This window comes from Marmota marmota, unplaced genomic scaffold, assembly GCF_001458135.2.
Source record: "Marmota marmota marmota unplaced genomic scaffold, marMar, whole genome shotgun sequence".
Classification (NCBI taxonomy): Eukaryota; Metazoa; Chordata; class Mammalia; order Rodentia; family Sciuridae; genus Marmota; species Marmota marmota.
The window spans coordinates 28,467,748-28,490,784 of NW_026000026.1; the positions used below are offsets into that span (position 1 = coordinate 28,467,748).

Consider the following 23,037-nt stretch of genomic DNA (forward strand, 5'->3'; position numbering starts at 1 on the left):
CTAACACACTCTTTCAGTGCTATAACTTCCTTCTGGCTTGAGCAGAAGTCCCTGATAAAGCCTTGCCTGTGCTTAAATTCTTTCCAGATCCAGTGTTCATTTCCACAACTCTGGATCCAAGAAGCAAGAGTTTGGTAACAATCCTAATGCAACAGACTGAAAATTCCAGAAATACACCCACACGAGTATGATCAACTGATTCCCCCCTTCCTATTTTTCCCTTTTGTTTTTCTTTATTTTGGCCAACTGATTTTTGAAAAAAAAAATATTTTTTTTTCAATAAAAAACAGTGTTTTTTTTTCGCTAAAACTTCCCCAAAAGAAGCTACATGGTGCCTTAATGCCAGATTCTGCCTATTAATGTTTGCCCCATTCTTGTCCTCGGAAGCTCTACTCTGAATTGCAGGGATGCCGGGAGCCTACATTCTGTAGGTTACAGTTGCAATTTTGCCTGTGGACTTCAAAGGCTAGAGATTATAAAGTAGAAGGTAGAGATTGTTGTTTCAGGCTGTAGCAATGGCAAGTGACCACAAGTGATCACAGGTGACCACAGATGACGGTGGGCTCCAGAAACAACATAAGCAAATACAGGCTTATGGACACAAGACCAAAGGTGTTATCAGCTTTCTGGGTGAAATTTTCTTCTCCCTTTTTCTCACCCAGCTCTTTGAACATATTCATATCCACTTTCTAGAATTAAAATTTCCCGTGCATGAAATAACTAGAATTGGTTATTTTACCAGCAACACATAGAACTCGCACATAATTCCTCCTTCAGTCTGACAGAAACTAATCTGAGCCTATCATTTATCAACACTCCCCGAGAATATCTGATGAGGCAAATTCAAATGCTCTCAGCTAATCTATCTTTGGTTCCCTTCTTCCTGGAGGAACCCCCATACCCAGCCCACTTTCCATCATGAACTCCCTAGAACCATCATCTCTGTTACTCTCTTGATTGACACAATCGGTGCAGGTCATCCCTGCTGACCGGCATTGTTGTATTTGCCATGTGTGTGACTCCCTGCCTACACTTCATAGTAACTGGCCTCCACTTGGCATGTCTCTCTATGTATTAAACTGTCCCCTCTTGACTGGAAGCCTCAGGAAGCTAGGTAGACATTTTGACCCTTGCATGCTTGGCAGGTGCTTACAGAGTGTAAGGGCACCTCCAGCAGAAATTTGCAGGCACAAATGTATTGCTTTGCCAAGCCCCGTATCCAAGGCTCCAGGTAAGATCCTCTTTCCACACAGTCTTCAGAAGTCACCTGGTGAGAGTGGGTGCACAACAGGATAAGAGGTGGGCTGAGGCCTGCCCTTGGGGAGAAGATCTGGGACATGGAGACAACAGGAAGATCAGCTAAGGTGCCAGGTAGCTTTAATGAGCTGAAGCACCCCTACCCCCACTTTGTCCCTCCCTCCCCACTCTTCCCCTTCAGTTCTGGACAGGTCCAGCCTGTCCAAGACGTTGGCTCTCTTCAGCTTAATCCTTCTGTCCCCTCAATCGCTCCAGTCGCCTTCGAAGATCTGGGGGCACCTTGACCCCTGCTGCCAGCAGCTCTCTCAGTCTTTGTTTGGGAGTCTTGGTGAGCATGAAATTGCAGGGGACAGGGCCCTCTTCAAAGGTGACCCGGCAGGTCCGTGTCACTGAATGGTAGCCCTCAGCACTGGCGGTCACCATATAGTCCCCTGGGGTCAGCAGCCGCCAGTAATCCCCGCCCCAAGCTGAGGGGAGTAAAAGGCAAGGTCAGGGTCCAACAATCCTCAGCTCCTGACCCAGCCTGAAGTCTTCGAGCTCCTCTCTCAATACCCCCCCACATACCCGTTGTAACGTCATGGTTAATCCCCTCCACGGCAATGACAGCATCAGCAATCCCAAGCTGTGTGTCTTTGTCCCGCACAACTCCTGCAATGCCCATGCGCACCTGTGTGGGAAAAGGACATCAAAACCCTTTCCCCTCTGCACAGAATGTGACTCTCAGCTAGCTTTCTGGCTCTGGTCCCCTGCAAACTCGATAAAGAGACTATGTCTACTATATGTTCCTAGGTGACAACATTTCTGGTAAAATTTCCTCCTGGTTAATAAATTACATCTGGACTGGTAGGAAGAGAAACCTTTGGGCTTCCCCAAGTTTAGTAGCCATTGTCTTTTGTAGAACCCTTGGAAGTTGCTCTTATGGAGCCATCGCAAGGCATAGGAGTCCCTGATGAACATGATGTTTCTGTGTCAGGGAAGTTTCTGCCACTACCTAATGTTTTTTTCTGAGAAGACCTCTTCTGAGGATAGGTCTAGGACAGCTCTAGGACCACCTCTAGACTGCTCTGGGGTCTAGTCCCACTGGCTTACAATGCCTGACACTGTCCCACTTACAAAACATTTCCTGTTCTAGATCCTTCCAAAATTATCTGATGTCAGGTATCTTAGAAGATTCCCTGACAGTCGGGCATGGTAGCACAGCTTGTAATCCCAGCGGCTAGGGAGGCCGAGGCAAGAGGATCACGAGTTCAAAGGCAGCCTCAGCAACAGTGAGGCACTAAGCAACTCAGTGAGATCCTGTCTCTAAATAAAATACAAAATAGGGCTGGGGATGTGGCTCAATAGTTGAGTACCCGTGAGTTCAATCCCCAGTATCCCTGCAAAAAAAAAGAAGACTCCCTGTAACTACAGCCTAAATGGAGAGTGGAGTGGTCAGGACACAGGCATGCTGAGGGCTGTGGGGATTCACATCCAACCTGCTCCAGGTAGGTGAGGAGGGCGTCTTTGTTGTTCTCCCATTCTTGGGGCAGCTCGTTCTCATGAGGGAACTTGTCACAGGACAGCTCCACAGTGACCTCAAAGCAGTTGGTATGTAGGTAGCTGAAGTCATTCATGCCTAGAGGTATCACAGACACTGCAGGCTAAGGAGCAGGATGGGAGTCCCACCCTCCTGGGGCCCTCCCCCAGGAGACACTTCAGAGTGGGAATTGCCATGAGCACTGCACGTAAGAGCAGACTGTCTTATGGGGCAGGGATTTACAGGGATGGGGCCAACTCCACCCTCTGGCACATACTCCCGGGGACTGTGTGCCAGTCAGCCCCGTTGATGATGTTGCCATGCAAAGAGAAGTCCTGGCTGTGGCAGGGTCGGCGATCTGTGTCCTGCATGACCCGATTAGTGCCAGCATAGACAGTGCTGAGCCAGCGAAAGACAGCATCATCGGGCGTCGGGGTGAGTTCACGGGCAGCCCACGGGGTCCGAGTCATGTCGAATGGGTAAGACACCACCAGCTCACCCCCATGGAGATTGGCACTCAGCACAAAGGGGATCCGCTTCATCCACTCAATCACTGCCCGTGTTTCAGGAGCCACCTGAATAGGGGTGGGTCAGGAGGGCCAGACACAGAGACAAGGCTCCCCTAGGTGGTCCTCCACCACTGCCCCTAGAATACTCACAGTGGCATTGGGCAGAGTGTAATAAGTAGGCAGTGGCACATGATGGTTGGGGAAAACGTGGGGCACCAGCCCATCATCCTCGGCATCCCACAGTGGTGTGTTGAGGTCAGCAAAATTGTGGTTAAGGTCAATGCCCTGGTGGTTCCAGCGACCTTCTGCCCAGCCCACAAGCTCTGAGCCCTGACAGAGAAGGGGCTTGTTTAAGCCATACAGGCTCTGGGCACCAGGGCAGAAGGGGCAGGGAGCCCTCGTGCCAGGTGGCCTACCCGGCGGTAGGTGGTCTCATAGCCATCAGGGTTCATGGAGGGCAACAGGTGAATGCGCATCTCAGTGAGCAGCCGGGTCACTCGTGGGTTCCCACGCAGGAACTCATGGCACAAGAACTGCATCAGAAGCAGAAGCAGCTCCCGCCCCAGGGCCTCATTCCCATGCATGCCAGCCACATAGCGTACCTCAGGCTCTCCTGGGAACACAAGGGGCTAGCACCTGGCTCACACCCATGGTCTGCCCTCGGCCCACCTCTTCCCCATGCCACCTGCCAGTACCCAGCTCATGCTCCCCAGGCTGGTCTGACATTTCCATCACATATAGCTTCAGGCCCTGGTAGCTCTTCCCAATGCTGTAGATGCGGGTGATGTTGGGGCATTGCTCATTCACCTCCTTCATCAGCTGAGGGACAGAGGACAGCATGACATGAGGCATAGAGGGATTACATGCAGGGCTTAGGTCACATGTAACTATGGAAGGATTTACAGAGTCAGTGGTGGCCCAAGAAGAGAGCAGCGTACCAGGAAGGAAGGGGCAGAGCAAGGGAAGTGCCATGACAGGGCAATTGGGGGAAAGCTTAGTGGTCAACAGAAGAGAAGCAGGAGATAGGGGTAGGAGACGTAGTAGGGGATGTGAGCAGTCAGAACTGTTATGCCTGGGTGAGAGAAGGACCCCAACTAGGCAAACCAGCCTTCATAGGGTTATAGGGTCATATCTGACCTTCCTCATGGCCTTATAATTGTGATGCCGAAAGTCCAGAGGGTCAGAAGATCCCAGTGAATGGGCCTCCGGGGGTAGGTCATTAGGATCTGGTAGTGGATGAGTTCAAGGCAAAGGGTAAGTTCACAGTGGGGGATTCACCCTGTACATCCAGGCCCTGCCCATCCAGCCTCTGCCCAGTTGCCCACCTGAGACAGGGCAGGCCAGGATCTCTGCCCGGAGGCAAGGCGCACCTTCCTGGAACCAGGTCTGGGGCAGCAGACGAATGAAACGGGCCACCTGAGGCTCTGGCAGGAGGTTCAGCACTGGGGTTTCTGGGTCTGAATTGGCAGGAAATACCTGGGGACATCAAGTCCTTTGCTGAGGCTGCTCAAATCCCAGCCTGGCTCAGGATCCAGGGAAGAAGAGCAGGCCTCCAAGTTCACCAGTGAACCCTTCCTGGTAGTTCAGCTATAGATTTGCACTTTCCTCTGAATGTGGACCCCTTCCTTGCCCAAGCCCCTGCCCATGGGCAGCCCTAGAGAGTCATGTTTTCTGGCTTGGTCACAGCTCATTAGATCAAGATGGCTACACAACTTGGGAAAAGCCTATCTGTAGTCTGGTATAAAAGGGGTCACTGTCTTAGAGAAACCCAGAGCAATGAACAGATGAGAAGTGATTCAAGCCAGAAGGGATGTCCCCAGAGGAAGCTGAGCAGGAGGTAGCATCCACCCCATGGCAGAGTTATCAAGGACATGGACACACACCAAAGCAGCCTGCTCCCAAGATACCTGCTGGTGTCACCCATCCTGACCAAAACACTCTTTCTCCTGGATCGGTTAAGTGGACATCTATTATCCTCAAAGGAGTCTCAGTCCAGCCAAGCACACCACGGTGGGTTGGGTGCCCAAATCCCAGCATAGAGGGTCCCAGTAACTATGGGACCACTCACCGCATCCATCCCACTGCTGTGGTTCCGACTTGTCCACCAGGTCCGACTGTCATTGCTGAACTGGACCTTGTATGATGTAACCCAGTCATACCTGGCAGGAAAGGTGAGATATCAGTGCCCCCAGGAGTCCCACAGCAGCCCTCCTGTGTCCACCCACAACTACCTGGCCAAGGGCTGGCCTGCCTCACCTCCAGACAGAGTTCCTGCCCTGTGTGACAATGCCTGAGAAGCGGATGGGGTTCCTAGCATCCACCTGAAACCATGGCTCAGTGTCCTGCTGCTCAGCACACCAGGCCCCATCGTATAGATCACCATCCTCCAGGCCTGACTGTGGACCCAAGACAAGGTGATCAGGCCCAACAGGCAGAGTAGGGTGGACTGGGACAAGAAGGGAGCAGGGGAGAAGGTCCCAGGTATTCCCCTGCCTACCCCTTGGACCTGGACTCTGAGCCAGGGTTGATTACCTGGATGTTGAGCCGACCTCGATGTGGTCCAAGACCAAAGGACTGGCTGCTGGATGCCTCAAACTGGCTATCTGAAACTCGCAGGGACTCCAGGCCCAAAGGGGGACAGCCTAGGGTAGAAAAACAGAGCATTAAGATGCTGAGCATGGTGGTGCACGCCTGTAATCCCAGCAGCTCGGGAGGCTGAAACAGGAGGATTGCAAGTTCAAAGCCAGTCTCAGCAACAAAGAGGCACTAAGCAACTCCGTGAGACCCTGTCTCTAAATAAAATACAAAATAGGGCTGGGGATGTGGCTCAGTGGTTGAGTGCCCCTGAGTTCAATCCCCAGTACCCTCCCCCCACAAAAAAAAAAAAAAATAGAACCAGAGAGAGTTGTCAGAGCAGGTAAGCTGAGCATAACTTGCTCCTGTGCTGGGTAGACAGAGGGGTATACCCATGCCCATGAAGCCCCGAGAGCCCTAAGCCTGGGAAGTCTCTAGAAAGGAAGTACCTGGTTCTTGTTTCTCAGGGAGATTAGGAGACCCTGTTGGGCTGGTGGTCACCATGGGCTTGGCAGTCACTGGAGGACTGGGGCGAATTAATTTCTTTCGCTTCTTCACAATGACCTTTTTCTTTTTGATGACTCGAATCCGAATCTGTTGTTCTGAAGTCGCTAAGGTCCAGAGGGACAGCACCAGGGAGAAGGAAGAACAGCATGAAACCTCAGATGGAAAGATTTTCCAGCCAAGAAGACATGTGAGTCCATGGCAGGCTCAATGTATCAAAGGGCTTAGGATGGCAATGAAGGCATGTAGTTGGGCCCCCATCGACCTTTCCAGTCATTTCACTGGCATCCACTTCTTTCTGATAACCACATGGTTGGCCAGCCTTACTTCTGACCCTATGGAGAGACAGACCCAGCCACCAGAAACTGGTTGGTTGTTCCAAAGAGCTGAGTTTGGTTCTTTATATCCAGGCCTTGAAGTATCTGTCCATTTCCCCTGAAATATTATCCTTCCTCAGCTTCAGACCGGATTTCATGTCCCAAGGCCCCAGGGCCTGTATTGGTGCATTTGCCCTCTGGGCTGACTTGAAACATCCCCAAATCCACATCTGCCTGGCAGCTGGGCCTGCCTGCTCACAGCACAGGGCAGTACTGTAGTTTCTAACCGTATATGTGCCACAGCTGCCTTCAGAATGTGCCTCACATTTTGGTGTTGGGGCCCCTGCCCTTTCGCACATACTATTTTCTTCTCACCAGCCCCCTCTGGTCAGTTCATCCTGACTCAGAAATCCCTTCAGGGCCTGGATCCACTTACCTCTCTAGAAGCCCGCCATTGCCATCTCCTTGCCTTCCTCCCCTAGGCTTCCCCATCTGGGAAGTTGGGAGGTCATGCAGACGGCCTCTCCAGTCCAGAATCAGAGCTCCCTTCCTCCAAGCAGCCTCAGCCCAAAGCCTCGCCTCTCCCTCTTTTCCTTTTGTTCTTTCTCTCCAGCCCTTCTCCTTAAACTCTGTCCTGTCCAAGCTTGCCCTGAACCTTTTCCTCTGGTGCCTTTGCATCTCTTTGTCCCTTTCTTCAAGCCCTGGCCTCAGTTTCTTTATCTGAGAAAAGGGAAGGCTTGGGGCTAGAGCAGGCAGCATTCCACTGGTGTGTGTCCCAGTGCTGCTGGCTAAATCTGGCTGGGAATCAGGCCGGGATTGCTGAGTCAGCGACTATTGCTTTGGGCAGGGTGAGAGGGAGAGAGAGAAAGAGAGAGAGTGAGTGAGTGAGTAAAAGAGAGGGAGGGGAGGGAGGGAGAGAGGGAGGGGAGGGAGGGAGAGAGGGAGGGACAGAAGGGGCGCCAAGGAGCAGAAGAATGGAGCAGGGTTTTCTGTGTGTGTGTTTGTGTGTGTGGGTGTGGGGGTGTGTGCGCGCGCGCGCGCCTGTTTGTGTTGAGGAGGGGGCACCATAAGGGGCCCGGAAGTGGGGCAGAGTGTGTGGGTGCGAGTATGTATGTGTGTTGGGGAGGGGGCGCCACAGGGACCGGGGAGTGGGGCCACCACTAGCCGGAGCTGCGGGGTCTGGGTCCTGGAGCTCACCGTTAGTCTTCCCGGGCGGCTGTGCAGGACTGCTACGCGGAGCCGGGGTCGAGCCCGTGGCCTCGGTGGTCGCCGACGGTGTTAGGCCCAGCACGGAGGCGCTGGGCGCCCCCAGACCCAGGCCGACAGAAGGCGCTAAGGCCGCCAAGGCCAGCAAGAGACCCCACATGTCGGGCGCAGAACTCCGGCGCTCAGGACTGCGAGCGGTCGGTGGGTTTGCCTTTTCCTGCCTGCTGCTCAGGAGCCCCCCGCCCCTTCCTGCCTGCCCCACGCCCCTCTGCAGCCTCTGGTCCGCCCACTGCCGCCTCTCTGGCCCTGGACCTGCGAGGATGGGGGAGAACCGGAGCACTTCAGACCCCCGGGAGAGCGCGGGCTGCGACCAGGCGGCCCCGGATCTCTGGACCTGCCCCTCCCTCTCTGGCCATCCCGGGCTAACTCGCCTCATCCGTGCGCTGTCCTTTACTATCTGCAAAGCCATATATGTCGCTAAGTCCTGGGAGGCGCTTGTCCCCACTGGGAGCACCTACTTTGCACGGTACACGATGCCAGGCACTTTATGCGTGGTCTTTCCGTCAAACCCCATTTTACAAAGTGGTAAATTGAGGTTCAGAGCGGCTGACTTAACCAAGGGAGCAAAGCTGAGAAGTTTGGGGTGGAAATAACCCGAGAGGAAAAGCCATCCAGAACCACAGGTTACCTTGCCAGGGCGGGCGGGACAGAAGGGGAAGAAGAGGACGGGGAAACTGAGGCAGGGCACTGGGTGCGGATGGGAAAGGACTTTCGTCCAGGAATCCTTCTGACAGACTACTCCAGGGACTCAACCAGAGTCGACTCTTCCCATCACCACCCCCACCCCCACACCGCCCCCAGCCCCGCCTCCCCTCTCTCTCCCTCCCCTCCCTGCCTCCTTTNAGAGACAGTCCCTGCTCCTTTGCTCCCTCGGCTGCCACGTTCTGTTCCGGGGTTACATAACTCGAGGAGAGCCGCCAGAGTGATACCCGGCGGGCTGGGGCCAGCAGGAGAGGAACCGAGACTGGACCCCCTCCCTCCCTTCCCGGCTCCATCTCCTAGCCCCTTCCCATTGTTCCCTTCCGGGAGTCCGCAGCCCTGATTCTCCATTCGCCCGACTACCCCAGATCCCGGAATTACAGAGCGCAGGACCATTCTTATCTCGCCTCCAAGGTCCCCTTTGAGTGCTTCCAAGCCGGGGTCACCTCTCCGGGGAAGAAAATGCGTCCACTACGCGCCTTTGGCCAGCTCTTTGCTGTCATCCCATGAAAACAGATGCCAGAGGCAGCCAAGAATCATCTGGAATGCTCGGGGTCCTGGGCAAATATTTTTTTATTTTATTTTATTTTTGCTAGGCCACTCTCTCTATAAGCAATTCGAATCACCCCAAATCAGCGTGTCAGCACCATGCTAGCGGAGCAAGTTCACACGATCCCTCGAAAGAAATACCGCAAGGCGCTCCCAAAACTGAGAACTACCACTGACAGGGAACATAACTTAGGCACGAGCCCTTTAGCTCCTCAGGGCATTTGGTGCACTCCACGCGTCCTGGCTAGAGGGCTAGAGAGTCCCCGGAAAGGGGGTAATTGGACAGGGCCCACGCGTGACCATATCCCTTCTTGGAGCACTCCACTTAGACAGCATTGTCTGGTCCAGGGCACAGGAGAGAGGAACATTGAAAATTTAAAGGGAACCGCTCCAAAGCGGGGATTCCCTTGGCACAGGGCTGAGACAGATGGACAGTATTGCAGACTGACACTTGCCTGCTTTCCCGGAGTGGGAGGCCACGGTCTGAACAGTTACTGGGGGGGTGGGGGTTGCCGGGGCTCCACAAATGCCCAGTCTGACAGCTTCTCTGTCTCTGGCCCCAAACGCCATTCAGGTTTCCCTGAGAGGTGTAAAAAGGTGGAGGGGGTGGGGTGGGGGGTTGGTGCACAAGAAACCGGATATCTTGCTGGCCTTAGGGCCTCCAAAGGCTGAGACTGAAGGATTGCATGCCAGGACAATTTAGCAGACCCTATCTCAAAAGGGGGGGAGGGGGATTGGTGGGGATGGGGGCGGGGCACTGGGGATGTAACTCAGAGCTTAGTTCAGTGCTTGCCAAAAATGCTTTAGGACCTGGGTTCAATCCCCAGTACGAGGGAAAAAAAAAAAAAAAAAGGGGACGTCTCTGCCTCCCAAACTTCTCAACCCCTTCCTCCAAGTCCTTCCTCATACAGCAGACAAATCCTGTCAAATTCCTCCAGCTTAAGTCCCTAGTGTGCTCACTGGCATGGTCCTTCATAACCAAGTTCTTTCCTACCCATTCGGTTCCAGCTGCATCTGCCTGTGCAATTCCCCTGGCTCCTATTTCTCCAGCCAGCCACACTGCCTTTCTAGCTGTTCATCCAACACACCAGCCCCACCCAGCTTCTGGACCTTTGCAATTGTTCGACAAGTTTGCATTCTCACAATTGAGAAATTTCCTTTCTCACTGAGATTTCCTTTCAATGTCACTTGCTTGCAAAGGCTATCCTGACCTCTCTAAAGTAAGCTTTATCTTCGTGGTCACATTCTCCCACCATCACCATCACCACTACTAGGAGGTAGGTACCCCTCCAGAAGAGCCTTTGCACCCATTGTTCACAGCCACACCTCAAGGCTTAGAACAGCGCCTGGTCCCTACTCACACTCAAAAGTATGTGTATGATATATTCAAGGTTATAGAAGACCAAACAGGGCCAGGTTATGCACAAGAGGAGACAGCAGGCCATGAACCAAAAGCCCACCCAGCCAAGAGGACTAGAGTAAAACGATTGGCTTCCTCCCACCAGTCACTAATGGTTTGGATCTATGGGATCCTGGCACCACTTCTGTCCCAACTCCCACCCCCTCACCTTCTTTCTCACTGCTCTAAACTCCTTGCCTCTCTGCCATATTGCAATCCTTGGAGCTCCTCATGCCCTTCTGAGTCCCCCAGCACCTTCTCACATCCTTCTGCGCTTCCAGTTCAGCTACTGCCTCTGGCCCTAACCTTTCTGGGTATCTGGAGCTACAAAGGCACAAAGCCCCCAAAGGTGGTTGCTTCAGAGGCAGTAGCAGGTTTGTGCCCAAGTACCTGCCCAGCCAGATGTCTATATCTAGGTTAGAAGATCTTTTGTGGTCTCATGACGATAAGTATGTATTACAAAGCATAACTAAGTAGGACTAGGTGGGAGCACCCAGCCAAAAGAGATTTTAGTGTAAGATTCTCAGTGTAAGAACCGGATGTGACTACACATATTTGGAATTCCAGTTACTCTGGAGGCTGAGGCAGGATGATCATAAACTCAAGGTCAGCCTCAGCAATTTAGCAAGACCCTGTTTCAAAATAAAAAATAAAAAAGTGCTTGGAATGTATCTAAGTGGTAGAGCTCTCCTGAGTTCAATCCAGAGCGGGTGGGCAGGAGAGGGAGAGAGACTGAGATTTTTAATTTAAGGAAGGGGCTAAAAATCTCCTGCCAGCTCTCTGGTATGGTCAAGTTGCTGGGAATAGAGAGGAGATACACAACTTTGGCACCAACCAGGTTTATTTTCACATCCCACTATGTTTTGTTTTATCCTTGGACACTAGGTCCGCCTTTCTACTCAGACTCAGTTTCCTCTTCCATAAAACGGGAACCATATCTTCCTCACAGGGTTACTGTGATGATGAAGTAAGATAATGTGTGGTCCCAGGAGCCCCTAGATTAGTCAGATGAATTAAAGGTAGGGGAAAAAACACAGCCCTCTTGTTCCCACATACACAGGTGGAATAAAACAAATACCAAGGAAAAGAAAGGAGGTTATGTGTCTGGCTGTACATGTACTGAAGTGACAAAATCTACTGCCTACCTGTGGCTCCCAATCTTCCGTTCCTGATGCTAAGGCAGAACTCATCCTCTGCCAGGTGCTTTATCTGTGATATAGATGAGCATTGATGGGGATTCCCATGACACTTAGATGCATAAGGTGACATTCCTCGGTACATGCCTATCTTCCCCTGACTATTGTCTCCCCAGATGTCTCTTTTTTTACCTCAATGTCTTTGACAGCCTTACCCTCAAAGTGTGGTTGAGGATGAGTAGTGTTGGCATCTCCTGGGAACTTGTTAGAAATTCGGAAACTCTGTCCCAGATGTACTGAATCAGATTCTGCATTTTAACAAGATTCTCAGAGGATTCAACCCCCAGAGATTCATTTGCACATTAAAGACTGAAAAGTACTATACAGAGGTTTAGAGCATGTCTGCCTAAAATGCATAAGATTCACAACTTTCTTAGATTGACTGTGTTTGATACTGTCACTGGAAATTTTATCTTAAACCACAATACATCATATTTCCACATATCAATAAGAAATAATCTTTTATTCATTCTAGGAGTTTTTTCCTGATCTCCATAGCATAATCCTATATTATTTGCTTTTTAAACTAAATTATCTTTATCAAAATACTGCACAATAGAGTGTTTTGATAAAGATAATTTAGTATCAAGGTAAATCACATTTAGGTTTGTAATAGAAGACTCTTCCCTATGCCTTTCCATTTTCAAATCAATCACCTTTCATTCCTCTTGTTATTTCTCCTTTTTTATTTGCTTCTATTGCTATTTTTTGATTCTTCTGTTTACAAATTATCCCTGGATTTCCTAGTATGGAATTAAAGATGTAGCTCTCCTATGTGCACGCACGCGCGCGCACACACACACACACACACACACACACACACAGATTTCCTTCCATCTTCCCAATAAAACTAAATCACCATTTGAAGTCAATATTTAATACTTTTATTATGATCATGTAAATATCATTCAATTTTTGTGCTTTGTAGAATTAGTAAATGTTTTATTTTATTATTTGCTTGGTTTTCTGGGTACCAATTGTTAATATAACCCCACAATTTCCAATAGAATTGATTATTTACTCTGAATATATTTAACACTCCAATAATCAATTGATTTTATTTTCCTCTGTAGACTCTTCCTTAGAGCTCCTATCTTCTGGACCAGGCTATGTTGGTTGCCCTCTTCACATAAAGTAGGAGCCATACCAGATCTTTCTCATCATCCCTATTTTTAGACTAATTTCTTGAATGCCACATTGTCCTTTGGATTAGTTTGAGTCCTTGTTTTGCTGAAGCACATCTTCCAGTAGCTTTCTAAGAAAGGGTGCATGCAAGTCAAACTTTTGAGAACTTATACGGCTAAAAATATTCTGTCAATTGATAATCATTTGCACAGATATATGCTCCTATATTATACCTCATTTCCCCCTCAGAATTCTGAGGACATTTCTTTTGTCTCCTACCTACCAGTGTCAGGATTTAAAAGTCTGATATTCTGGTTTAATGTATGTGATCTTTATACTGCTAGGAAGTTCTTTGTAGAAACCCTCAATGATTTGAATTTTTTCATGTGCTGTGAACTGATGGGACCATATGGCCTAAAGACTTATGTCCCTCAGTTCTGAAAAGTTTCTTGATTTTTGAAAAAAATCCTTTCTATTGTAATTTTCTAAGACTAACATTATTCAAATATTGATTATCTGATTCTATTGACTTTTTCTCTTTTCTTCATGGGCTTCAGTTATTATTCTCTTTTCTGGGAGATTTCCTAACTTCTCAGAAGTATGCTGTAGCATTAATAAGTTCCATTGGTATCTTTTACCTCTGGTAACTGATCACAGTCCAGCTGCATTTCCATACTGTGGGTGATATCCAGGAATCAAAATGTCCATCCAGGAATCAAAGACTTGACAACCCCATCTTCTCATCCTTCCTTTTCTCAAATCATACTTTCACCATATTTCAGTGAGTCAAGATTGACCTAGCGAATCCCACTTCTGACACCAATGCTTTCTGAGGGCCCAAGACGACCCTTGTGTTCAGTGGTTCAGATGAAGAACTCAAAGAACTCAGCAAAGTGGTCATACACATGGTCACAGTTTATTACAGAAAAAGGGTACAGATGAAAACCTGCAATGGAAAAAGGTACATAGGGCAGGGTCCAGAAAACGTCAGGCACAAGTTTCTGGTTGTGATATGGAAATGGAATTAATTCCATTAATTTTCCCTGTACAACGTGTGACAACATACACAGAGTATTGCCCAAAAGGAAACTCTGAGCCTTGATGTCCCAGAATTTTACTGGGGGTCAATGGTGTAGATATAGTTGGCTATCCATGTGGCTGACCTTAGTTCAACCCCTCCAGAGACCAAAGTGAGAGTGCATGGTCCAGATCCCCCAGAATGAATCACATTTGTTGGCAGAGACTATCTGATATGGTCCTTGACTCCCATTAAATGAAAACACTTGCATTAGGCAAAATATTCCAAGGACTTGGAGGTACCAGTACCTCTGCGGAGCCTAGAAAGAGATAAATTGTTCTTTAGAATGAGCAAGACTTAGATAATCCAGACTTGCTGAGTTAATTCTTTACTGCATAATATCCACCGACATATACTGGTGGTTCTCCACTCAGCCCCCTTTACCAACTAGTGCTCCACCCCACTGCTGTGTTTGCTGCTCTTAGGTCACAGCTGTCTGTTCTTTTCTCCAGACAAATGCCCTCAGCTGATAGGTGCTGCCTTCACCCACCTCTTAACCACCACTTCTCTCTCCCCTTTTCTCCTTGGAGGAGCCACAGCCACTGACTGACTGGCACAGATACATGGGACAAACTCAATAGTGCAATTCACCTTGCAGAGCCAACTGCAGTCAGAGTCAGGTTAGAGTCCAGCCAAGACCACATCCTTGTTTAGATTTTATCCCGGCCCTGTCCTGCTTCCCTTTCCTCACTCCCCAAAAAGTTGTCCTCCTGAGAGCACTCCCTCTGCAAATAATGTGTACACTCTGCTTTTAGGAATTATGACCAGTATCAGGCACAGTACCTGGCACTTAATAAATGATTGTTGAATGAAAAATAAACTCTGGTTCCGTGCAGTGGTGCATGCCTGTTATCCCACCCGTGATACAGGCCTGTAATTCCAGTGACTCAGGAGATTAAGGCACAAGTTTCACAAGTTTGAGTCCTGCCTCTGCAAATTAGTGAGGCCCTAAGCAAGTTAAAGCCTGTCTCAAAACAAAAAATAAAAAGGGCTAGGGATGTAGCTCAGTGGTAAAATGCCTCTGGATTCAATCCCTGTACCAAAAAGACAGAAAAATAAACTGAGTAAATCACAAATGGAACTCTCTAAGAAACGTATGCAGAGCACCTGGCACACAGCAAATCCTTTTTTTTTAATATATAAAATTTTTATTCATTAATTATATCTTTTTAGTTATACATGACAACAGTATGTATTTTGACATATCTTACATACATGAAGTATAACTTCCCATTCTTGTGGTTGTACATGTGGAGTTACACTGGTTGTGTATTTATCTATGAACACAGAAAAATTGTGTCTGATTCATTCCTCTGTCTTTCCTATTCCCATCGGTCATCCTTTCCCTTTATTCCCCTTTGTTTAATCCAATGAACTTCCATTCTTCCCTCACCATCCACCAATTGTGTGTTAGCATCCGCATATCAGAGAGAACATTTGACCTTTGTTTTTGGGGGGATTGGCTTATTTTGCCTAGCATAATAGTCTCCAGTTCTATCCATTTACTTTCAAATGCCATAATTTCATTCTTCTTTATAGCTGAGTAATATCCCATTTTGTGTATATAAATGTATGTATACACACACACACACACACACACACACACACACATATATATATATCTCCAATACATTTTCTTTATTCATTCATCTGTTGAAGGGCACCTAGTTTGGTTCCATAGCTTAGCTATGCACACAGCAAATCTTTAAGGAGGATTAGTCACCCTCCATTTACCAACCTCTTGCATTATATAGTTTCCTCATCTTGGTGGAATCATTGGGATATTAACCTCAGATCTGTATGACCAGGAAAGAAATCTTACTCATGCATCCAGAATTGATCTGGCTTGGACAATCTTAAACCTCAATATTAATGTGCTTATTTACAAAGACAATTGGAACTTATGGGGGCAAAAAGCTAGGATCCTCCCTTATACTCTATCCTCTGTTATATATACCCTATCCCCTGTTATACCTGATCCCCTTATAGACAAATATATTTCAAAAGTCTAGTTGCTAGATAAAAAGAGCCAGAGTAAGAGAAATCGGTGGATGGTCCCAAGGGCTAGTGGTCTTGACTCTATGTTCTGCCAAGCCTGTTGTATGATCCTGATCCTTTTTATCTATTTCCTCTTCTTAGAGGCTGTATGGTCACTGTCTTCCTTGCCCCTACCCCCATCACTTTTCCTTTGAAGTAAGATATGGGCACAATGACTCATTTCTACTCTTTCCTTTTAAGTCACTATACCACGATATTGTGGAACACACACTATCCATTTACAGATTATCAGTGGAGATTTGTTTCTCTTCTAGGTGAACAGGCCCATCATTACATGTTTATCTTCCTTAATTAAATATCAGAGGGTAAACTTAACCTGCAATTTGGTGCCTGCAATCTGTAGTTCTCTTAAGTATATAGCCCCTGTCCCATTTCTGGAGCCCTAGCATCCATAACACATCCCCTAAACTGTAGTGCTTAGAGGACACCTAAAAGGCCCCCTCCTATCCCATCCCCATTTGGCAGGTCACCTGAGATCCCAGCCCCAGAAAACCTCAGGTTGTATCCTGCATTCCAGGGATGCAGTTCTGAAAAACCCCATCCACACCTCACTCTCAGGGAAGAGAGACAGGGACAGAGAGATTGAATGGCTTGCTCACTCCTGCCTTGACAAACAGTTCTGGGAACTTACAGGAAGAAGAAAGCAGCCCCTCCTCCCTTGGACAGCTGCCCAATCAGTGTTAGAGTGCCTTCCTGACAACCCAGATCCCAAGGGAGGGCCCTAGGACAAAGAGTGAGCAGAGGCAAGAGGATGAGTCTTAGTTCTCAGAACTCACCCGCTTGCTGGCTAAACTAGGCCACTAGAGCTTATGAGGCCAGACCAGCTGTAGCCCCCTCCTTCTCCCAGGGTCCTACCTGGTAACAGGTCACAATGCCCCAGCTGTTCAGTCCTAGAATGGCTGATCAAAGTGGGAGGAGGTGAGAAGGGTTAGTGGGTGGGAAGGGTGGGGAGGGGAAGATACCCAGGAGCCAATTCCCTATACTCTGAGCTCACACTTGAGGATCTGCTAGACACCTACCCCCTCTTCCTCTCCACTCCTCCTCCCCGCTTCCAGCACTAGCTCTTCCCATCACCTCCAACTCCTCCATGACCCGGCTCTGCTTACCCAGGACCAAAGCCCTTGTAGATCTGAATCCACTCCCTTCCAAGGGCCTAGGAGCTGGGGAGGGATTGGGAAGTCCAGTCCATCCATGTGTGTCCCCCTGGCACCCTAGCCAGGCCCAGCTCCTGGACAGTGTCCTGGGGCTGGGGGCGCTAGGGCTGACAATTCGAGCAATCTTTTGCTCAGCTGGCCCAGCCCTGCTGCTGCTGCTGCTACTGGTCAGCTTCCTCACCTTTGACCTGCTCCACAGGTAAGTGGGCAGCAGCCTGGTAGATGGGCGTTGTACGCAGGTGGGCAAGTGGCTGACTTCCCTAAGCGCAGCTGCTTTCCCTTTTTCTCCACAGGCCCTCAGATCCCACCATACTGCAACACAGACTTCTCACAAGGGGCCAGAGTCAGGGCGCCGGTGAGGGTCCAGGACAGCAAGTGGCTCCTCTCCTCCCAACGGGGGCAATCCCGGGACAACTCAGCCTCCAAGACGCACTACTCCTGCTGGGCCTGGGCCTGGGGCTGCTCCTGGGAGCCCGAGGCATGCCCTTGGCCCTGCTGGGTGTGGCTTTCTGTCTCCATCCTTGGGCTTGACGGCTCTCCCAAAATACTGAGTGCCCTCCAAAAATACACTTGTCATCCTGCTTCTTGAGGCCTCCTTTCTTCCATCCTAGGCTAGGTGTGGGGGAGAACACTTCTTTATTCTTAGCCTGAATCTCAGAGGATCTATGGCTCCACAATTCGGACAGTGGATGGCTGGGTGTGGGGCTTGGGACCAGCAAGAAAAGGCAGGATATGAAGCAGGGGGCTCCAGGCAGGAAATGTCAGGCTTCTCAGGGCCTGCAGGTTGGGGACAGCCATTCTGGCCTCCTCTGTGGTTCTAGGAAATGAGGGTCCAGAGAGGAAAACTTGCAAGAGAGTAGGGTGGGTTGGTATCAATCATAAGAGAAGGGGCAGGGATGGGAAGGGCTTCCCACAAGAAAGTCTGAGAAACTACCTCTGTTGGACTCCCCAGGGCCCCCTGCTAGCCAGGAGAGTCCATAGAGAGGGACTCTACAATGGCTCCTCTCTTGGCCAGACCCCACCCCAGCCCGGGTCACAATGGTGCTCCTCTGGGGAGGTGGGGGAGGGTAAGAGTTAGGGCTCAGATTGGCGGCCAGCCTGTCCTGGGTGCAGCAGGAAGCAACATGACTTAGGTGGCTCTATCCAAAGGTAAGACTTGTTCAAAAACCCTACCCTGCCCACATTGATGCCCCCCTGTCCCATGCACTCCCACCTGACCTGAGGTCCCAAGCATCTCCAGGGTTGCTCCTGCAGCTGGCCTGGCCCTATCCACAGGTGCACCAGCCGTGATGCAGCAGCCACGAGTGGAGACGGATCCCATCGGGGCCGGCGAGGGGCCGCAGCGGGCGGTCCCCTGGTCGGTCTGGGTCACCCGGCAGGGCTGGGTGCGCTGGTGGGTATGCCACGTGCCCCAGAGCTGGGCCCAGTGGTGGACCACATCAGGTTTGCGGCAACCCCTGCAGCGCGTGCTGTGGGGTCTGGAGGGGATACTCTACCTGCTGCTGGCTCTGATGCTGTGCCACGCACTCTTCACCACCGGTACCCACCTGCTCAGCTCCCTCTGGCCTGTGGTGGCTGCCATGTGGCGCCATCTGCTGCCGGCCATCCTGCTGCTGGTGCTAAGTGCCCTGCCTGCCTTGCTCTTCACGGCCTCCTTCCTGCTGCTCTTCTCCACACTGCTGAGCCTCGTGGGCCTCCTCACCTCCATGACTCACCCAGGCCGTGCTCAGGACTTGGACCAATAGAAGGGCATCCCCATTCCGCTGCCTGTGTCTGTTGAGCCCTGACCTAGGGCGTGAGCCCTGGGGAGAGGGAGGGGAGAGGGACCTCAGCAGGCCCCAGACTCCAGTCTCTACACAAGTCAAAGCTGTGTGGTGTGACTGGAGCCAACAGGTAGATTGGCCTGGCCTCTTGCACCTTCCTCAGGCTGCTGCTGCAGGTACCTGGTGTGAGGGCCAGGCTTTGAGGACACAGGACAGATGGCTTGGCCAAGGGCAGAGCTTGGTCAAATCACTGAGAGCACCCATGTGGATGTGGTAACATCGCTGGGGTTGCCTTGGCAACTGGAAGCATCTTTTTGACACAGCTGCTCAGCTGTCTCAGATTCAGACTTTCTGAAGTAATTGGGTACCCCTGGACTTGCCATTGCTCCCACCAGTCCCCTTTTTCCACTTTCAGGAGGATCGCAGGCTCTAGAAAGGGCTCCACTGATAGAAACCTACACAGGAGAGGGCTGACCAGAAGCCCTGCTCACCTTCCTCCAGAGCTTTTTGCTCAGGCATTCCTGCTCCCTATTCTTCCTACTTTTTGCCTCAGTTTATACCACCAAATCTGGAAAATGGGCCAACCAGAGTAGTGAGTTTTACTTCCCCTCCCTCCCTCCCTCCCTCCCTTCCTTCCTTTCTTCCTTCCTTCCTTCCTTCCTTCCTTCTTCCCAGAGAGTGAACTCAGGGGCACTCAACCACTGAGCCACACCCCCAGCCCTATTTTGTATTTNTCCCTCCCTCCCTTCCTTCTTTCCTTCCTTCCTCCCCCACCCCTTTCTTGTGGTACTGGAGACAGGACACAAAATTTTATGTATGTTAAGCACACACTCCAATATCAAGCTACATCCCAGCCCTTACCTATGCATTCTTTTAAGAGTCTACGTGACTGTTACAGAAAAACAAGCAAGTCCCATTGCAGTCACTTACACAATGTGTGGTTTTGGTCAATTCTTTTGAGTCTCAGGGTTGACTCAAGCCTGTCACAAGGTTGTTTTCAAAGGTAATACCCGCTTGCAAAATACTTTGTAAAGGAAAAAAAAAAAAAAAGGAACATTCTGGAGGTCTTTTGACCAGAAAACTGATGAGAAAGCAGGAAGCCTCCCTAGGCTTTCAGAGAAATGCTGTGTCATATATAAAATTTTGGCTCTGATATGGGAAATAGAGGATGGATGGTGTAGACAAGATGTAAAAAGTCATGTGCCATGAAATCTCAAAATTTGCAGATGTTGAACTCTTATGATTGTGAAATGCTTGGTACTGGGGCTTGGTGCCAGAAGATGTTCACATGGCTGTGTGAATGGGGAGAAAACAGTTCAGGCATTTCCTAAACTGACTCAGCAAGCTGCTCACAGCCCAGAAAGGTTTTGCAAAGTGGTGTCACTTGATGCCCCAGATTCTGGCCATTTGCACATCTGTTGACTCTTCCAAACAAACACTGGGTAATAAGTTATTACCAAATAAAGTATATGAAAGAAAATTACCCACAGCTGGGACCTGCCCACTAACTCCCACTCAGTCCCTGATCCTCCCCAACTCCTGCCAAGACCTGGCTCCTACTTTACAGCTAACCCTAAAATCCTTGCTCCTGAAGCCCTAGACCCAAGATCACCTGTCTCCTGCCATAGAAATACTCATGCCCCGGGGACTAACCAGCCCCTAGAACCCTGGATCATTTTCCCCAAATCCACTTGCTATAGTTTTGTGCAGATTGAAGGCTTCAGTGTCTGAAACCCAAGAACCAGTCCTTTCCATTTCTCTGTAGTTTTCCCCTGAAACATGACCTGGTAGCAAGGGCAAGGTGGGATATGGAGGTGGCTTAGCTTTATGATTAGCATGATGTACTTTGCTGGGGCTAGGCTTAAATCTGAGCACTGTCACTGGCATTGGTGGCAATTACTAAGCCTTCCTGAACTTCATTTTTCTTAAGGATAAAACAAGGCAAGGCACTTGTCTTAGGGCTTCTGTGGAGCTCCCGGAATGTGGGGAAAGTGCTTGAACCAACTCCTAGCATCACAACCTAGAGCTGTATCATGACTATCCCACTTAGTGAGAAGTCAGACTCAGGATGGCTGATTGCCAGTGGGAAAGTCAGGACTTTTGAGTCCCAAACCCCACAAACACTACTGAAGGGAAAGGCCATACAGGATAGAGGGAACACAAAAAACGAACTGAAGACTCTGCGGCTTCCCTTGTTCTCAAAATTTCCTGCTAGAGATAAAACCCAAGGCTATGGAGGTTATAAATCAAACCAGTTGATGTCTGGTGGGCCTGACTCTTCTGTATCTATGTGGTGGGGATGGACCCTAGGATGCCTGGCCTGTCCATCTTTGACTTGCTATGCCTTACTATCCAGGGACATCTCTCTGGACACTTGGGGCCATTCCAATCAAAGGAGAAAAGAGGTTTGGACCCATGCCAGATGCACAGGGGGTGGGGATGTGGGCAGGAACAAGAAAAAAAGCCTTTTCCCCACATAGATATATACCTTCCATCCTCCTACCCTGGTGCAGCAAGACTGGAGAGCAGAAGGGTAATACTTAACTAAATTAGACCAACACATACCTTATGACCCAGCAACCCCAAATAAATTCTCACAAAAGTCCACAAGGGCCTTGCTCTTCAAATTGTGGCAGGACCAGCAATATAAACATCCCCTGGGAGCTGTTGAGAAATGCAAAGTCTCAGGCCTCACCTACCGAATCAGAAACTGCATTTTAATGAGATTCCCAGGTGATACTTGTGTGCATGAATGTTTGAGAAATGCTGTATAAGGGGATATGTTTGAGGATATTACTGCACTGCTCTTGGTAGGAGTAGGAAGATGGAAAGGATAAATATGGGCCAAGGAGAGGCGGCAACATAGATTAGTATTAAAATCTTAGGACTCATGAAAAGAAACCAAATGAGAAACAATACAATTCCTTTTGCATGAACTTAAAACATATGCCAGTAAAACTATGTATATGTATGTGTGTGTATATATATATGTGTATGTATATATACACACACACACACATATATATATACACACACATACATGTATATATTTCACAAGAATACATAAAAACAAAAGATAACCAAAATGGCATGGATCACAGGGGCAGGAAAATAGGAATGGGGTGTAGAGGTAAAAGATAATAAAATGAAAGACCTTGTAGAGAAGAAAAATGATGATGTCAACACAATTCCTGAAATTCCTTTTAATGTAGACATAGTCATCCAGTTAGAGTCAAAAGGCTTAAAAATGCAATAGACACGCTGGAATGAAAAAGTTCTAAGCTTTTCCAGTATGGACCAAGAAAGAACTGTCCCACTGACCTGTGTGACCTGGGTGGCTGAGCGGGTATCTTTGCTTGTCCTGCTTGGCTTTATCACCCGGTCTCTGGGCCCTCCCCCGCAGCCTGCTCTGATGGGGGCGGAGTGAGGGCGGGATCCAGCCACGTTTTGGCCTGACATGACAGGGTATTAGGAAACCGAGTGGAGGAGGGGTCATCCGCGAGGGCACTGGCAGTCAAGTAAGTCCCGGTCTTTGACTGGACGCACATACCCTTGGGGGTTCCAAGGAGCAGGTGGCAGAGGGCGGGGGGGCGGGGGGGATATGCCCGGTAGGGCTTCCCTCCGCCCTAAGAAGAGGCTGCAAGGAGAAGGCGCAGCTAGAATGAGGCAAGGTCCTATAGGGCTTCGTTAGGGAGTGCTTGCTAGGGTGCATCCCTTGAGATGATCATCAGTGGCCCACCTGGGGGAAGGAAAAGGGCCCTAGGAAAGAGGAAACTGTGCAGCCCCGGGGAACTTCCAAGGGCTGGCTGCAGGAAGCCGGGAAGGGAGCATTTTCCTTCAGACTTGTGGGTGGTTGGGGTTGAGCGAAGCTGGGAGTGGGATGAGCGGCTCATCAGATCCAGCAGTCAGAGGCTGGAAATGGTGTTATCTGGGAGCTGGAGGCGGCCTGCACAGCCCTGCGAGGATGCTCCAGGATCGGGACGGGGCAGGCAGGCACAGCTGTGCGGGGGAGTGAAAGGATCGCATCCGGTTGCGGGTGCGGGGGGGGGGCGGGGCAGGTAGGGGTGGCACAA

The 23,037-nt window shown here is 49.8% G+C and overlaps 3 protein-coding genes across 5 annotated transcripts; 2 read left to right on the forward strand and 1 right to left on the reverse strand.

Annotated features, from left to right (window-relative positions):
• Positions 1 to 1,360: 1,360 nt before the first annotated feature.
• Cpxm1 (carboxypeptidase X, M14 family member 1) lies at positions 1,361 to 8,087 on the reverse strand. 3 transcript variants are annotated; one of them, XM_048811209.1, is made up of 14 exons: positions 7,875 to 8,087; positions 6,306 to 6,467; positions 5,815 to 5,924; positions 5,539 to 5,678; positions 5,351 to 5,441; positions 4,608 to 4,758; positions 4,420 to 4,508; positions 3,978 to 4,101; positions 3,699 to 3,895; positions 3,433 to 3,612; positions 3,273 to 3,348; positions 2,733 to 2,872; positions 1,822 to 1,924; positions 1,361 to 1,724 (listed from the first exon to the last, which is right to left on the reverse strand). In XM_048811209.1, the coding sequence occupies exons 1-14, from the start codon at positions 8,041 to 8,043 to the stop codon at positions 1,483 to 1,485; spliced, it is 1,974 nt and encodes a 657-aa protein (XP_048667166.1). In that variant the 5' UTR covers positions 8,044 to 8,087; the 3' UTR covers positions 1,361 to 1,482. The 3 variants fall into 3 exon arrangements, with proteins under 3 accessions (XP_048667166.1, XP_048667165.1, XP_015337729.1); XM_048811208.1 differs by having other exon boundaries at positions 3,051 to 3,348; positions 6,306 to 6,458; positions 7,875 to 8,084; XM_015482243.2 differs by having other exon boundaries at positions 3,051 to 3,348; positions 7,875 to 8,084.
• Positions 8,088 to 17,107: 9,020 nt separating this feature from the next.
• On the forward strand, positions 17,108 to 17,732 carry CUNH20orf141 (chromosome unknown C20orf141 homolog). The gene is made up of 2 exons (XM_015506207.2): positions 17,108 to 17,400; positions 17,495 to 17,732. Exons 1-2 carry the CDS (start codon positions 17,135 to 17,137, stop codon positions 17,730 to 17,732), a joined length of 504 nt encoding a protein of 167 aa, XP_015361693.1. The 5' UTR covers positions 17,108 to 17,134.
• A 687-nt stretch (positions 17,733 to 18,419) lies between these two features.
• On the forward strand, positions 18,420 to 19,498 carry Tmem239 (transmembrane protein 239). Its single transcript, XM_015506322.2, has one exon. The coding sequence runs from the start codon at positions 18,491 to 18,493 to the stop codon at positions 18,944 to 18,946; it is 456 nt and encodes a 151-aa protein (XP_015361808.1). The 5' UTR covers positions 18,420 to 18,490; the 3' UTR covers positions 18,947 to 19,498.
• The last annotated feature ends 3,539 nt before the right edge of the window (positions 19,499 to 23,037 follow it).

Excerpts from the sequence above, each read along its gene's own strand:
- Cpxm1 (XM_015482243.2), bottom strand. The coding sequence starts at position 8,043 with ATGTGGGGTCTCTTGCTGGCCTTGGCGGCCTTAGCGCCTTCTGTCGGC. Across the intron at positions 2,873-3,050 it reads CTGGCACACAGTCCCCGGGA|GCATGAATGACTTCAGCTAC; the intron begins GTATGTGCCAGA and ends TGATACCTCTAG. Across the intron at positions 1,925-2,732 it reads TCCTCACCTACCTGGAGCAG|GTGCGCATGGGCATTGCAGG; the intron begins GTTGGATGTGAA and ends TTTCCCACACAG.
- CUNH20orf141 (XM_015506207.2), top strand. The coding sequence starts at position 17,135 with ATGACCCGGCTCTGCTTACCCAGGACCAAAGCCCTTGTAGATCTGAAT. Across the intron at positions 17,401-17,494 it reads ACCTTTGACCTGCTCCACAG|GCCCTCAGATCCCACCATAC; the intron begins GTAAGTGGGCAG and ends TTTTCTCCACAG.
- Tmem239 (XM_015506322.2), top strand. The coding sequence starts at position 18,491 with ATGCAGCAGCCACGAGTGGAGACGGATCCCATCGGGGCCGGCGAGGGG.